Source organism: Syngnathoides biaculeatus, chromosome 8 (assembly GCF_019802595.1).
Source record: "Syngnathoides biaculeatus isolate LvHL_M chromosome 8, ASM1980259v1, whole genome shotgun sequence".
Taxonomy (NCBI): Eukaryota; Metazoa; Chordata; class Actinopteri; order Syngnathiformes; family Syngnathidae; genus Syngnathoides; species Syngnathoides biaculeatus.
Genome location: NC_084647.1, coordinates 28,345,125 through 28,362,604, shown reverse-complemented (window position 1 = coordinate 28,362,604; position 17,480 = coordinate 28,345,125). Strand labels below are relative to the sequence as shown.

The following is a 17,480-nucleotide window of genomic DNA, read 5'->3' as shown; positions in this document are numbered from 1 at the left end:
TTTTCTCGCACTAGTTCTTGATCACAGCTAGCAGTTGAAAGATGGACGCTTGATTACACACACTTTAGTTTGAGCAACTGATATTATAGCAGTGCACTCCCATTCATACGCCTTTCTGAACTTATTTCTGCTGAGATACAGTTTGTATACTCGAATTCACCCATCCAAAATGGCGACCGTTTTCTAAAACCCGGTGGTTGTGTGACGTTGGACGACCACAGTCTAAAGGCTCCAGCACTCCCGCGACTTTTGTGGAGATAAGCAGTTTGTAAAATGGATGTTAACTGATAGCATACGCTTTGATGTTTAAAGAATTGCAAAAGTCGTTGATCAATGAGCACGTTACGACTTAATGTCAGTGTATGCACGATCTAATACGTGAACGTCGACCTTTCTAATATGGCCACTACGTCGGCACGTCAGTTTGTCAGCTCGCTACATTCGTTGACGCACCTACCCATTCGAGATGCCAGTCCTCCTCTCCGAGAAGAGAACACAGGATATGACGAATCCGTTTAAAATGGCAGCGCTGTTACCTTGTGTTTCCAAGTGCAAAACGGGTATTGGCTGTTTTTCTCCAATTTGCGATGAACACATTTTTATTTATATTTTTTATCGCTAACCTTAACGGTCCTTTATGTGATTTTGACTGCAATTTTCTACTTCAAATTTTCTTTTATTAAATAACTCGGAGGCTATATCGCACTTTCATCTATTCACGTTTAGCGTATAAAGTGGTTACTTATCAAAGATTTTATTAATATTGCTTCAGGGCTTTTGGATCGTGGTCCGATTCTTCTCCTGTCCTCATTGAGGTTTGCATCCAAAAAGGCTGGCGGTAGCACCAAGAATCATGGAGGAAAGAGCCCTGGCAGGAGATACGGCTTCAAGAAGCAAGATGGTAGTACGCAAATACTTGTGAATTTCTAAATAAATCTGGTCTTGCGAATAATTTGACCTATATGCATGTGATATGCAAATAAAATGCACCTGGCTTTCTTATAAAGATAATATGTGTAACATTACAAAAGTTGATTTTCACAGGCACAGTAGTGGAATGAAGCCACATTACACACGTATTCCATTCCAGTTACAGGGAAAAACAATGTGATGAGATTGACATATTCAATGTGTTTCATCACTTTACACAGATAAACCTGTCTTCATCACCTACCTATGGGCATATAGCTACAGTAAAAATGAAATCAGTACCACAAATCGACTATTTCAATGATCCCATTAAAATCCACATTAAAATGGTTCCAATTGCCAAACACTGCCATTTTAAAATTTGACTCTTAAAAATGAGAAAAGAGTATCAGCTGAGCTACCCCCTTACAAAGGTAAGACAAATGGGGGAATTGATGCACCTAACTTCAAACATGATTGCTTATCTCACCAAATACAGTACCTCAACTAGAACAGGTAGAATGCAATTGCCCCAAACTTTCAGACCTCCCATTAATCAGCACAAGTTTTAAACACCATGATTGTTGGACTATGACAGGAAAAGCTCAGGAGTTGGTTGACATGATGATTAGGAGAAAGGTTGATATTCTGTGCATCCAAGAGAGCAGGTGGAAAGGTAGTAAGGCTAGAAGTTTAGGAGCAGGGTTTAAATTATTCTACCACGGAGTAGATGGGAAGAGAAATGGGGTAGGGGTTATTTTAAAGGAAGAGCTGGCTAAGAATGTCTTGGAGGTGAAAAAAGTATCAGATCGAGTGATGAGACTAAAATTTGAAATTGAGGGTGTTATGTATAATGTGGTTAGCGGCTATGCCCCACAGGAAGGATGTGACCTAGAGTTGAAAGAGAAATTCTGGAAGGAACTAGATGAAGTATTTCTGAGCATCCCAGACAGCGAGAGAGTTGTGATTGGTGCAGATTGTATTGGACATATTGGTAAAGGAAACGGGCGATGAAGAAGTGATGTGTAAGTACAGCATCCAGGAAAGGAACTTTGAGGGACAGATGGTGGTGGACTTTGCAAAAAGGATGGAGATGGCTGTAGTGAACACTTATTTCCAGAAGAGGGAGGAACATATAGTGACCTACAAGAGTGGAGGTCGAAGCATGCAGATGGATTATATTTTGTGCAGACGATGTAATCTGAAGGAGGTTACTGACTGTAAAGTAGTGGTAGGGGAGAGTGTAGCTCGACAGCATAGGATGATCGTGTGTAGGATGACTCTGGTGGTGGGTAGGAAGATTAAGAAGACAAACGTAGAGCAGAGGACCATGTGGTGGAAGCTGAGAAAGGAAGACTGTTTTGCGGCCTTTCGGAAAGAGGTAAGACAGGCTCTCGATGGACAGCAGAAGCTCCCGGAAGACTGGACAACGACAGCCAAGGTAATCAGAGAGAGAGGCAGGAGAGTACTTGGTGTGTCTTTTGGTAGGAAAGGGGAGAAGGAGACTTGGTGGTGGAACCCCAAAATACAGGGAGTCATACAAGGAAAGAGATGAGCAAAGAAGAAGTGGGATACTGAGAGGACTGAGGAAAGGCGAAAGGAGTACATCGAGATGCGACGTAGGGCAAATGTAGAGGTGGCAAAGGCTAAACAAGAGGCATTTGAAGACATGTACACCAGGTTGGACACGAAAGAAGGAGAAAAGGATCTCCACAGGTTGGTCAGGCAGAGGGATAGAGATGGGAAGGATGTGCAGCAGGTAAGGGTGATAAAGGATAGAGATGGAAATGTGTTGACTGGTGCCAGTAGTGTGCTAAATAGATGGAAAGAATACTTTGAGAAGTTGATGAATGAAGAAAATGACAGAGAAGGAAAAGTTGAAGAGGCAAGTGTGAAAGACCAGGAAGTGGCAATGATTACTAAGGGGGAAGTCAGAAAGGCACTACAAAGGATGAAAAATGGAAAGGCAGTTGGTCCTGATGACATACCGGTAGAGGTATGGAAGCAATTTGGAGAGATGGCTGTGGAGTTTTGGACCAACTTATTCAACAGAATACTAGCGGGCCAAAAGATGCCTGAAGAATGGAGGAAAAGTGTTCTGGTTCCCATTTTTAAGAACAAAGGGGATGTTCAGAGCTGTGGGAACTATGGAGGAATAAAGTTGATGAGCCACACAATGAAGTTATGGGAAAGAGTAGTGGAGGCTAGACTCAGGACAGAAGTAAGTATCTGCGAGCAACAGTATGGTTTCATGCCTAGAAAGAGTACCACAGATGCATTTTTTGCCTTGAGGATGGTAGTGGAAAAGTACAGAGAAGGTCAGCAGGAGCTACATTGTGTCTTTGTGGATCAAGAGAAAGCCTATGACAGAGTACCAAGAGAGGAACTGTGGTACTGCATGCGTAAGTCTGGTGTGGCAGGGAAGTATGTTAAAATAGTACAGGACATGTATGATGAGAGCAGAACAATGGCGAGGTGTGCCTTAGGTGTGACAGAGGAATTTAAGGTGGAGGTGGGACTGCATCAGGGATCAGCACTGAGCCCCTTCCTGTTTGCAGTGGTAATGGATAGGCTGACAGATGAGGTTAGACTGGAATACCCTTGGACCATGATGTTCACAGATGATATTGTGATATGGAGTGAAAGCAGGGAGCATGCAGAGGAACAATTAGAAAGATGGAGACATGCACTGGAAAGGAGAGGAATGAAGATTAGCCGAAATAAAACAGAATATATGTGCGTGAATGAGAAAAGTGGAGTGGAAAGAGTGAGGCTCCAGGGAGAAGAGATAGCGAGGGTGGACGACTTCAAATATTTAGGGTCAACAATCCAGAGCAATGGTGAGTGTGGTAAGGAAGTGAAGAAACGGGTCCAAGCAGGTTGGAACAGCTGGCGAAAGGTGTCTGCTGTGTTAAAATGGCAAAAGATGACACGCTGTGACAACCCCTAACGGTACAAGCCGAAAGGAAAAGAAGAAGAAGATTGTTTTAAAAATCCAATAATTCTCTCCCACTACCAGTTTGGTCAGAAATTCTGGAAACCATACTATGTTAATTAGCACCATATCATTCCTCCCCATTCTGATACAATCTTGATTTTGAGATGAACAAGTCCCCTTTGTGGTAGCACATTAGGGAAAAAAAGTGAAATTGACTTGTCAACACAATTTATTAAAAAATAATTCATTAAAACAGCAATCCTAAAAAGATTATCAACCCACTCGAACACTAAGAAATACCCGTTTTTGTTCAGAAAATAGTAGAACTACTTCCACAAAACAAAAATCTCCATTAAAAAAATCTATCCTTTCATTTCCCAACCCACTGATCCACACAAGGGTCCTGGGAGTGCTGGATCCAATCCCAGATGACTTGGGTGGACTACACCTTGAACTGGTCGCCAGTCAGTCGCAGGGCACATATCCACAATGTCAGAGTGTGTGAGCTGAACCCACATTGCCTGCACCAAAGTCAAGCACGTGTATCACCACACTATCAGTGACTCAATTTCATTAAAAAATATACAAATCTCAATGACTAATTTCATACATTTACCAGTCACAAAATGAGAAAATGACCTCTGTCTACTGACATTGATAACGGCACAAATCTGTTGAAACACATAAGAAAAACAGTAATTTCTAGCTAATCCAGTTCAAAGTATGATATAGATGACACGTTACACAATATAATGGACAGAAAATTGACTTTTAAAAATCAAACATATGCACTCATTTGACTGAAAACTCACCAGGCACCTATTTCATTCGAGAAACTTTTCTTGGTTTTGAACTATAGGATGCAGATTTCTTTGTCTGCTGAGGGATTTAAAAGGTCTAGATCTTCTAATTAAATTTTTCAACTGGCCAGTCATCTTCTACCACTTTTCTGCGTCGGGTCGCAGGGGCAGTAGCTTCAGCAGGGATACTCACACAAGTGTCTTTATGCAGCTAACAACCTAACACAGGTGCATCTGATTCAGGATAATACATGGAGTGGAAGTGGACTTTTGAAGGCGGACTAACAGATCTTTGAGGGTCAGAATTCTATCTGATAGACAGGTGTTCCAATGCTTATTTGCAACTGTATCACACAAATCGTTAAAAAATCATACATTGTGATTTCTGGATTTTTTGTTGACATGCACCTATGATGAAAATTTCAGACCCCTCCATGATTTCTAAGTGGGAGAACATGCAATATAGCAGGGTGTTAAAATACTTATTTCCTTCACTGTATAACCCCTTAATCTCTAAAATCAGATCCGATTGAACCAGGTGGAACCTGCTTCCTTTTTTAGAATTAGGACAGAGGATGGAAACAATAAAAATGAAATAACTACCCGGATTATTTTACCATCCATCCACCCATCCATCCAATTTTTACCGCTTCTCTGGGTCAGGTTGCGGGGGAAGTACCTTGAGCAGGGATACCCAGACTTCCCTTTCCTCAGCCACTTCATCTAGCTCTTCGGGGGGGATTCCAAGGTGTTCCCAGATCAGCTGTGAGACATAGTCTCTCCAGCGTGTCCTGAGTCGTCCCCATGGTCTCTTTCCGGTGGGACGTGCCCGGAACACCTCACAAGGAAGGTGTCTGGGAGGCATCGGGGTCAGATGCCCCAGCCACCTCATCTGGCTCTACTCACTGCGGAGGAGCAGCGGCTCGACACTAAGCCCTTCCGGGATGCCAAAACTTCTCACCCTATCTCAAAGGGAGAGCCCGGACACCCTGCAGAGGGAGCTCATTTTGGCTGCTTTTTTCTCCGTGATTTTGTTGTCTTGGTCACGACCCACAGCTTGTGAACATAGGTGAGGGTAGGAACGTAGATCGACTGGTAAATTGAAAGCTTCTCGTTTCAACATAGCTCCCTCTTTACCACACTCGACCGATACAAAGTCAGCATCACTGGAGATGCTGCACCAATCTCCCACTCCATTCTTCCCTCACTCGTGAAGAAGACCCTGACACCTGACCTCCACCATTGTTCCAGGATCTCATACCCAACCCGAAGAGGGCACACCACCCTTTTCCGACTGAAGACCATAGTCTCAGATTTGGAGGTGCTAATTCTCATCCCAGCTGCTTCACACTCTGTTGTGAAGCGCTCCAGTGAGCATTGGATATTACGGCTTGATGAAGCCAACAGGACCACATCATCTGCAACGAGCAGAGATGCAATGCTGAGGCGACAACACCGGACACCCTCTACGCCTCAGCTATGCCGAGACATTCTGTCCATAAAATTTCTGAAAAAAATCAGTGACAAAGGGAAGCCGTGGTGGAGTCCAACTCTCACTGGATACGAGTCTGACTTATTGCTGGCAATGCGAACCAAACTCTGACACCAGTTGTATTAAGATTGAACAGCCTGTGTCAGGGGGTTTGGTTCCCTGTACTCCCTAAGAACCCCCCACAAGACTCCCAGAGGGACACGGTCAAATGCATTCTCCGAGTCCACAAAACATGTAGACTGGTTGGATGAACTTCCATAAACTCTCAAGGATCCTGGTGAAGGTGGAGAGCTGGTCCACTGTTTCACGGCATGAAGAAAAACGACATTGCTCCTCCTGAATCTAAGATTCAACTTCCCGACGGACTCTTCTCTCCAGCACCCCTGAATAGACCTTACCAGGGAGGCTGAGGATTGTGATCGCCCCTGTACTTGGAACACCCCCCTAAAAAGGAGGGACCACCACCCCAGTCTGCCAATCCAGCACTATCCCTGATTTCCACGCGATGTTGCAGATGGCATGTCAACCAGGCCAGCCCCACAACATCCATAAACTTTAGTAACTCTAAGAAGATCTCATCCACCCCGAGCCCCTGCCACCGAGTAGCTCTTCAACCACCTTGGTGACCTTAACCTCAGAGATAAGAGGAGCCCGACTCAGAGAACCCAGACTCTGCTTCCTCATGCAATGACCTGTCGGTGGATTTAAAGAGGTCTTTGAAGTATTCTCCCCTCCGACTCACAACGTCCTGAGTGTAGGTCAGCAGTGCCTCATACTCACTATACACAGTTGACAGTCCACTGCTTCCCCCTCCTGAGATGCCAGATGGTGGACCAGAAATTCCTCGAAGCAGTCTTGAAGTTATTCTTCATAGCCATAGGCGAGAAATGCCAAACAGGTGGATTGGATGGAGGGATTTAGTTGAATACCGTCAATGTTTATCAGACCTCACACCACGAATTTCTTTTTATGGGGATGTCTAAAAGGTGGGACAGTGGAGCAGCTGTAGAGCATTGGCCTCACAGTTCTGGGGACTAGGGTTCAAATCCCGGCCTGCCTGGAGTTTGTATGTTCTCTTGTGCCTGCATGGGTTTTCTCCATGGACTCCAGTTTCCTCCCACATCCCAAAGACATGTATTAATCGGAGACTTTAAATTGCCCCTCGGTGTGATTGTGAGTGCAACTTTTTTCTCAATGTGCCCTGTGATTGGCTGGCAGCCAGTTCAGGGGTGTACCCTGCTCCCTGCCTGATTACAGCTGGGATTGGCTCCAGCACTCCTGCAACCCTTGTGAGGATAAGTGGCGCAGAAAATGGATGGCCGTACATAAAAGACAAACTCTACACAATGAGACTTGCAACACTCACTGAATTGAGAGCAACCATTGAACGGGAATGAACTTACATGCATTTTTACCCTCTTCCTCCTGAATTTTCCTGGTTAGCCCTATGGGGATAATGGGTCTGTTCCCCCACTTCCTAAACCTAACCTTTGGGGGGTACAGGGGGTACCTGTTTTGCAGATGCTCTTCATCCCCAGGTGCCCGGGGATGCCCATTTGCCCCAATCTGTGGGTCTCGTCCTGGTCTCCGGGCGAGGGTTTATGAGCCGTGGTGCTGGGTTGTCCTCTTTCCTTTCCCTGGGACCGCCCAGCCTGGTAATTGCCCTTCTCTCCCTCGGGTCCCCAGATAACTTGTGGGCTCATGGTGAGTTTTAGCGCCTCCCGCCTCAGTCGGGACTGCCTTCTGGCCCAGTTCTGGTCACTGGGCTGTGCTTAATCTGGTTCTGGGAGTCATAATTGGTGCTGTGAGGTGGTGGGGACTTCTTTTTATCAGTCCTGCCATTCTGTCAAGCTGAGCAGGTAGCTAGTGCACTGCATGTTTTTAGTACTCTCACTGTACATACTTTGCACATTGGCCAATAGGGTCCCTGAGGACTTGCAGCAGGTATAGTTGGCTGGCACCGGGCCAGGTGCTGGGACATCTTGTCTGGTCAAGCTGTACTCATATTTTTTTCTGTTTATGCCAAATTTGATGTTATCCATGGGAATAATTTCTGACACTGTTCATGTAAATTGGATGTAAATATGCTTATATTAAATATGCAAGTCTGCTGTGAAAGAACATCTTGTTTGAATCATTTCAAATCCATTTTGGTGGCATTTAGAGCCAAGAAGATCAGAATGGTGTATATTGTGTCACTGTCCCAATAGTTATGTATTTGACTGATTTATGGTATCATGTTTTGGCAGGTGTGATACTGCCACGCGGTATTCACATTTGATGTCGCTTACAGTGGTCCTTGGAATTCTCAGGTGTCACTGTAATCTTGATAACATTTTCATACTCTTTTATCTCTACTTGTAAGGAAACTTTGTCCGTGCTGGCAACATTCTGGCAACACAGAGGCTGCTGAGGTATCACCCAGGAGCCCATGTAAGTGAACTATTCCATGTACTTGTCGTTTGTTTAATCTTGTACCTACAGATGTGTCATTCTGTTTTGAAGGTTGGGATGGGAACCAATAATACTCTTTATGCTCTTGAAGATGGTTACATCAGGCTCACCAAGGATGTCTACACCCCATTCCCTCGCAGTCTGGAGGCTAGCCAAATCATCACCAAGCTTGGCAAAGGAACTTTACTTTACAAAACCTTTATCAATATTATTCCAGTAAAGCAAGAGCCCACATTCAAATTGCTTAGCATGGTCTAAACCTGATGTGGACGTAGTTGTCGTGAGGTTCAAACAGTACTTTTGGTAAAAATTCTACAACAATGAATTTACAAATTTCTTTTTACAGTGGACTTCCCCAAAAGTTGCATTCATTATTCAAGAGGAACCACATTTTCTGAAAAAAAAAAAATCACACCATGCAAAGCTCCATTTTACTGAGCATGGATCAGATTATTTTTGCAAGTGTTGGTTTTTCAATTTTTTTTAACTAAAAGGTTGTCAAATTCTGTTTTGACATAGTCCATGTTGGTAGCATTCCCCTCACACTTATGATTGACAATTTGATGTAGACTGGAAATTTTTCTTCACACCAGTTTTTCAAAGTTACTGTAGAAAGTGGTTGGGTAACCCCAAAATGCTTACATGTCTGAAAATGTATTAAATATGCTGATGCGAAATTTAGAGTTAGTTAATTTAGAGTTAATCACTCATAGAAGTTGCCGCAAAGAATTTGCTTTTGCAGGCCACCTAAGATGGTGTGTTAGGGTGGCTGTGGCCCCAGGCGTTGAATTTGTTTCAGTACAGTAATAGTAACAGTAAGTTATCTTTTTTTTAATTAATTTATCAAAAAGACTGTTACCTCGGCACCACCATCAGATGTCCCTACATTACAATGACTGAAATGAGTTATTAATTACAAAAATGGTTTCACACATTGAAGATGATGAATTTCCTAATTTGCTTCCAGTTTCTATTAATTTGATACATGTGAAATTACTCAGTTCTGTCATTAGAAAACGTTTTTTTTTTCTCCAATTCTCACAAGAATTCGGTGTAAAACACAAAATCCCATTTTTTTTACATTCATTATCAGGTACTGTTCCACTCCAAATTCCTTGGTACAATCATCTGGTGATAGTGCTGGGATAAGCTGTAAAAGTTGTCATGCAAACAACACAATCTTTCAATAAAGATTTTGTGCTTGTCCATCCATTCATTTTCTCAGCCGCTTATCCTCATAAGGGTCATGGGAATGCTGGAGCCCATCCCCACCGCCACCAAAAAGGAAGTGGGGCACACCCCGAACCAGCTACCAGTCAACTTCCAGGGCACATTAAGACAGACAACAGCCGCAGTCACTATCACACTCAGGGGTAATTTAGAGTGTCCAATTAATGTTGCATGTTTTTGGGATGCGAGAGGAAACCGGAGTGCCCGGAGAAAACTCACGCAGGCACTGGGTCAACATGCAACTCCAGACAGGCGGGGACGGGATTTGAACCCCAGTCCTCAGAACTGTGAGGCCAACCCTTTACAACTGCACTACAATGTATTTTTTTCCAAAAATGCCTGTCGCAATTTAAAACCAGTCACCAACCTCTAGTTTTTGGATCACTTTTACTTTGGTTAATTTTGATTTAGAAGACAACGTACGAGTAGTTGTCTCTGTGCCCTTGAGACTATTCTTGTCTTCACAAAGAAGCAAGGTGAGGTAATGTTGCTTCTATATAAGAAGGTGGTTTCAAAGGTACTTTAGTGGTGCTCAAAATGATTTGGAGTGTCAAGGGTTTTTCATAGTAGGACAACATTCTGACACTCCACAGCTGTGTCATAAGCAGGAAGAACGTCATGATGACGACCATGCCACAGCCTTCTAATTTGGAATTTAACCACTTTTAGGGTAGGCATTTCAGATAGGTGTCCCTAATAATAGGTTAGATGTCTTTTAATGTCTTCTCTGACTTTGGCTATTTTTAGACACTATAAGCCTACACCCAGCCTCCCGTCATCTTTTCTGCTCACCTTACCAAATAGATCCTAGACTGAAATGATCTTTTTACAATGTGTCAAATTAACCTAAATTTAGTTGTCTATTTTTTTCATGTATTTTTTAAGCTGTTGGCATTGTCGGTAACTTGAGAGCGCCAATGCTCCTTCCTCACACCTCTCACAACCACCCAGCTCCACTAATTTGGCCGCCTGCTGAGAGCCTGGATGATGCTTATCACTTGGTGCTTGTGTCCCCCCGTTCTTTTAACATTTTTTCCCAATTTCTTCTTGTTCTTTCGGCCTGTCCCGTTAGGGGTCGCCACAGCGGGCCATCTTTTTCCATCTAAGCCTGTCTCACACATCCTCCTCTCTAACACCCACTGTCTTCATGTCCTTCGTCACAATATCCAACATTTTCTTTGGTCTTCCTCTCGCTCTTTTGCCTGGCAGCGCCATCCTCAGCACCCTTTTACCAACATACTCACTCTCTCGCCTCTGCCCAAACCATTGAAGTCTGCTCTCTCTAACATTTTTACCTATTTTGTCAACTTTTCTCTTTTTTTCTTTGATTTACTAAAATGTTTTCCATCGAAGCGAAAGCATTTCCCAATGAAATTATATCTTTGATGTATGTGCGAGCCATTTGTATACAGTAGGTTGAATCTGGTCCCCCTTGATTTTGAAAGCTTGAGTCTTTTGAACTGAACTTTTTTTCTAGCGTCAGGCTTGATATTAAAAGTAAAATGGTGAAATTCGGATAAAATATTTCAATGCTTAGGGGTTCCTCATCGCGATGGAAATCTCAACATTGCATCAGTCAAATTGACACATTAAAGCCTACATTTCTACTCGCATCAGTGAACTGCAAGCAATAAAATATCTGTGATTTCATAAAACAATAGCCAAAAGGAAAGATTATAATGTATTTGTAAAATATTCATTCAAATGAACATCCATCATTCAAAACATACATCCTGAAATGTACCTACAGAACGCTGCAATAGTAAAATGTTACATTTTTCTCAGTTTGTCTACAGTCTACAAATGCAAATACCAATTTGCAATTTCAGTTTTCATTTTCTTCCATTGGTTTGGTACAGCTTTCCTGTCATTTTCCACAACTTGCAAAATATATATCCATCCAGCGAGCTTTGTGTGTCACACCGGGTTTCTGAAAGTTGGATGTATTGTCCTCTCCTAGGTAAACTAAAACCAAGTCTAGCAGTTCTCGGTATATCTGGGTATCTCTGCTGAAGCTACTTCCCCCGCGACCCGACCCGGAAAAGCACTAGATAATGGATGGATGTTACATTAAGAAAGTCTTCATTCATTTTATCCTGTTGTTCTATTAGGAAATGGCATGCTTGTTGCAACAGTGTCTTTCCCACAAAAAGTGGTAGCTTGTTTGTTTCTTTTTATGTTTCAGAATTTTCTCCGCATGGAGGCATGATTAACATATTCCTCCAATGTGCCAGTATTCAGGCCAATGCAATGTTTGTTAAAGGATGTACAATATGTATGAATGTGACTCTCCAATGTGAAGTAATATTATAATTACATATATTTTGTAGAGTAATTGAAAAAAAAGTTGAAAGTGACCATATTTGAAATCCAAGCAAAATCTGGATATGTGCCAGCTTTCAGAGGCAAACCAAAAGTAATATCCTTGACCCTGCCCCTGACGTCGCCGGTTCTCAGCATTACACACTATTCGTTCTAGCTAAGCCAAGATGCCGACTTGTTCTGCACCAAAACTGAAAAAACCCACCCAAATTTGTCCTTCTTTAACCTCCCGTGGGGTCAACCCTACAGGATAAAGCTAGTAGGCTGTCACAGTTGTGGCTCATTCATCAGCGGGGAAATTTTGCACGCATTTAATCATTACTGGTTATTAGCTCCTAAGTTATAGCCTCTTGTGCTGGTACAGTAAAGCAACAACATACATTATGAGGGTGGTGCAGCTGTTCAATCCTGGACCTCTATGTGTGGACTTGGCATGTTCTCCCTGTGTCTGCATGTGTGTAACCTGCCTGCTACCCGTTGACAGCTGGGATAGGCTCCAGCACAGCTTCGACCATCGTGCGGCTAAGAAAATGGATGGATGGATGGATATATACGTGTAACACTTCCCGGTTACTATTTACCCCTTCAACTGCTGTTGGAGAGGTCCATGTGCATCTTTATCATTATGCCACTCACTGTTAGTCTTGAATGTAGTTGTCATTTTCACTCTATATTCCTCAAAAGGCTCATCCTTTTGTTTTACTCTTTTTGTTTAATTTTTGTTTTAATTTTTTATTTTTAAATTTTGTCTATAATGCTGGGTTGCTCTCTGAATTTTCAAATTTTCCACATCTACATATTGATTCATGTTGGCTTTGTGTGAAGTGTACATCACCCATAGTTAAATTCTTAGACCACATCATTTTCTTTCCTTTTTCTGACTCGACACGTCCATATTTTCTCTTCTGCCTCTCTTTAAGAGACAACTTACTGAGAAGTTTGTCCAATTCTTCACAGTTATCTACATTTCCAGAAAATCTGTATTTTTCTTTTTTTTTTCTGCCACTTTTCGATTAATCTTGTTGTTCCTTTGTAATCAATTTCAGCTAAACGGCATTTTTTCTTTACCTAAGCTTTGGAAAGTGGACAACTGGATTATTTTGGATCGACTTTGCCGCCATTTCTGACGGTCTTATTTCTTATAGGCGTCTAGATATGGTTCCTCCGTTTTGGGAAAAATTCAAAGTGCTTACCTTTGGGTCGAATACCAAGCTTCTACTCCCAATTTGGAGCGGGTATTTCTGGGTGCTTTTCCTCACAACGCTTAGTCAGTTTTAGATTTCCTAAACTGAACATTCACTCTGTACACATTCACACTCACAGACTGCTCAAATTCTGTGTCCTGAAACTTAAGAGTTTCTCTTCGGAAGTAGCAATCTTCCAACTATCTTATTCTTTTAAAAATAGGAAATATACTCGTGGTTTGACAATAGTTATTCTGTGCTATTTTTCTTGTGAAAAATAGGAAATATACTATACGTTCGAGATATTCTGTGCTATTTTCTCCTTGTAAAAATGTGAAATATACCAGTCTTTCGACTAGATATTCTGTGCTATTTTCTCAGTAAAAAATAGGAAATATACCAGTCATTCGATGAGATATTTTGTAATGCAGCCCTATAAGGGCACAAACCAGTGCAATCTGTAGGCCGGTCCCAAGCCCAGATAAATGCAGAAGGTTGCGCCAGGAAGGGCATCCGGCGTAAAAACTGTGCCAAACAAATATGAGCGTTCATCTAAAGAATCCCATACCGGATCGGTCGTGGCCCTGGTTAACAACGCCCGCCCCCGGCACTGCTAACTTGCAGGGCATCGGTGGAAATTCAGCTACTGTGGGTCGAAGACAAAGAGGAGGAAACCGGATCCGTCGTCAGAAGAAAAAGAGGAATGCACAGATCCTACAACTGAGTGTAAGGAGTTTTAATGTTGGGACTATGACAGGAAAAGGCCAGGAGTTGGTTGACACGATGATTAGGAGAAAGGTTGATATACTGTGCATTCCCATTTTTAAGAACAAAGGCGATGTTCAGAGTTGTGGGAATTATAGAGGAATAAAGACTCAGGACAGAAGTATCTGCGAGCAACAGTATGGTTTCGTGCCTAGAAAAAGTACCACAGATGCATTATTTGCCTTGAGAATGCTAGTGGAAAAGTACAGAGAAGGTCAGAAGGAGCTACATTGTCTCTTTGTGGATCTAGAGAAAGCCTATGACAGAGCACCAAGAGAAGAACTGTGGTACTGCATGCGTAAGTCTGGTGTGGCAGAAAAGTATGTTAAAATAGTACAGGACATGTATGATGGCACCAGAACAATGATGAGGTGTACCTTAGGTGTGACAGAAGAATTTAAGGTGGAGGTGGGACTGCATCAGGGATCAGCTCTGAGCCCCTTCCATAAGAAGCATATAAAGGTTCTGGTGTGGCCGAGCCAGTCTCCAGACCTAAACCCAATAGAAAATCTTTGGAGGGAGCTGAAACTCCGTCCTTCTCAGCGACAGCCCATAAACCTGTATGATCTAGAGATCTGTGTGGAGGAGTGGGCCAAAATCCCTCCTGAAGTGTGTGCGAACCTGGTGAACTGTAGTTACAGGAAACGTTTGACTTCTGTAATTGCAAACAAAGGCTTCTGTACCAAATATTAACATTGGTTTTCTAAGGTGTTCAAATACTTATTAGCTGTATCACACGAATAAATCGTTAAAAAAATCATACATTGTGATTTCTGGATTTTTCTTTGTAGATGATCTCTCACAGTGGACATGCACCTGCAATGAAAATTTCAGACCCCTCCATGATTTCTAAGTGGGAGAACTTGCAAAATAGCAGGGTGTTCAAATACTTATTTTATTCACTGTATGATATTCGTTTGACTAGATATTCTGTGCTATTTTCCCTACCTGTGAAAAATAGGAAATATACTAGTATTCACAAGGCTTCTCCTACACAGTACCTTTGTGTGGACGACGACCCATCTACGCGCAGATTTCCTGTCGACACATTCCTGAAACTCAAGAGTTTTTCTTTTATACCCCATAAGAAAATTGTTATTCCCCAGACGTCTTCTTGTCCCTCAGATTTCAGTCAACCTTCAGATCCCAGTTTGAGAGTTCAAGGATCAGTCCCTTAATGGGTCTGTGTTGCCGTGGCCACGGTCTTTCCTGGAGGTTGACTCTGAAGCTGGGATCCTCAGGTATGTTGGTATCCGGCTCAAAGGACCAAGTCAATGTCAGGTTTGACGCCTGACCGCTGGATTAATTATGCAATTAATTAGGGACAAGAAGAAATATTTAATTGGCTCATGAGGAAAACGGGTTTGGCTGACCAGCTGCACCTCCAAACCACGTTGTACCACTTTTTTTTTTGCTTTCTCAGGTTACAAGTTCACGCAGTACAAATGGTGGAACAGATGGCTACACCCACCCCAACATAAACACTAAGGTACATGTTTCTTCAAGGCTGCAACAGTGTCCTGATAAACCCACAAGAGAAAAGCAGGGCATTGTTTCAAGACATGTTTATGGCGTTTGGGAGTATCCGCATGTGGTAGAAGGGGAACGTTGCTTCCCAGTGTTGAGGAGTATCTACTTAAGGTCGGCAGGGGGGCGTCGCATCCCAGGCGTTGCAGGGTCACACTCTAAGTCTCGGATGCAGCTCACAGGGAGAACAATTCAGAGTAAGTCTAACAAACAAATGCATGATAAAACAATTTGAACAGTAACTAAAATACTAATAAATTCTTTCACAAAATCGCATGGTAATTTAAAACAACTTTGTTTAAATGCTAAACGAAGGAATATTTTCTTCAATGACCGATATAGATCAACATGGAGAAAAAGGTATCAAAAATGTCCTGATGAATGTAGTTTTACAGAGTCCAATTTATTATGTCCAAGTAGGTTGGAACAGCTGGCGGAAGGTGTCTGGTGTGTTCTGTGCGACAGAAGAGTTTCTGATAGGGCGAAGGGCAAAGTTTATAAAACAGTGGTGAGGCCAGTCATGATGTACGCATTAGAGACAGTGGCACTGAAGAGACAACAGGAAGCAGAGCTGGAGGTGGCAGAAATGAAGATATTGAGGATCTATCTAGGAATGAGCAGGTTCGATAGGATTAGAACGCATTAGCGGGACAGACAAAGTTGGATGTTTTGGAGACGAAGGTTGAGAGCGCAGACATCAATGGTTTGGAAATGTCCAGAGGTGAGAGAGTGAATATATTGGTAGAAGGGTGGTGAAGACAGAGTTGCCAGGCAAAAGAGTGAGAGGAAGACCAAAGAGAAGGTTGATGAATGTTGTGAGGGAAGACATGAGGGCAGATGTTGTTAGAGAAAAGATGCAGGAGATTAGCTTGAATTGAAAAAGATGACGCGCTGTCGTGAGCCCTAGCGAGACAAGCTGAAAGGAAAAGAAGATATGAGTGGCGCAGCTGTGAAGCCTCACTGTTCTGACGTCCAGGGTTCACCCGGCCCTGCCTGTGTTGAGTTTGCATGTTCGCCCCATGCCTGCGTGGGTTTTCTCCGGGCATTCCGCTTTCCTCCCACATCCCAAAAGCATGCAATATTAATTGGACACTCGCAATTGACCCTAGGTGTGATTAGTGTGACTGTTGTCTGTCTCCATGTGCCCTGCGGTTGGCTTGCAACCAGTTTAGGGTGTACCCTGCCTTCTGCCTGTTGACAGCTGGGATAAGGTCCAGCATTCACATGACCCTTGTGAGGATAAGTGGCTAAGAAAATGGATGGATCAATGGATATATGAATGACTACTCAACTCTCATTGTTGCATCTGCTTCATTATTGATGCTCATCTCTGTGGCTCCTCATGAGCTGAGCCTTTTTGTTCTGGTTCAAAACTAGTTATTTAATTCCTGTAATTCTCTTTTATAAATTTTAAAAGCTGGTTCCAGATTTGTTGAGCCACCCAGGAGTGGAAGTAAAACAGATACGTCCAGTTGTGCATCGACTATAGGCTTTTAAATCCAGACAATAAAATATTCTTCCAACCTTCCAAAGCTAGAGGACACATTCTCAGCCCTAAATGGTTCTGAATGGTTCTCTGTCCTAGATTTAAAGTCAGGTTACTACCAAAACAGCCTTTGTTTACCTGCTGGGATTCTGGGAATTCAACAGAATGGCTCAACCTGTGGTGATCGCCCCCAGCACATTCCAAAGACTAATGGAAAGGTGCATGGAGGACCTATTTTAAAGATACATTAGTTTTCCTTGATGACATAATTGTATTTTCCAGAACTCTCGATGAGCACGAAGAAAGACTCATGAAGGTACTAACCCATCTCAAAGAGTTTGGGTTGACGTTACCGCCAGAAAAATGTGTTTTC

The 17,480-nt window shown here is 42.7% G+C and overlaps 1 protein-coding gene across 1 annotated transcript; it reads left to right on the top strand.

Moving 5' to 3' along the window:
* Positions 1-415: 415 nt before the first annotated feature.
* mrpl27 (mitochondrial ribosomal protein L27) lies at positions 416-9,799 on the top strand. Its single transcript, XM_061828312.1, has 4 exons — positions 416-560; positions 773-901; positions 8,505-8,572; positions 8,645-9,799. Exons 1-4 carry the CDS (start codon positions 467-469, stop codon positions 8,849-8,851), a joined length of 498 nt encoding a protein of 165 aa, XP_061684296.1. The 5' UTR covers positions 416-466; the 3' UTR covers positions 8,852-9,799.
* Positions 9,800-17,480: the final 7,681 nt, after the last annotated feature.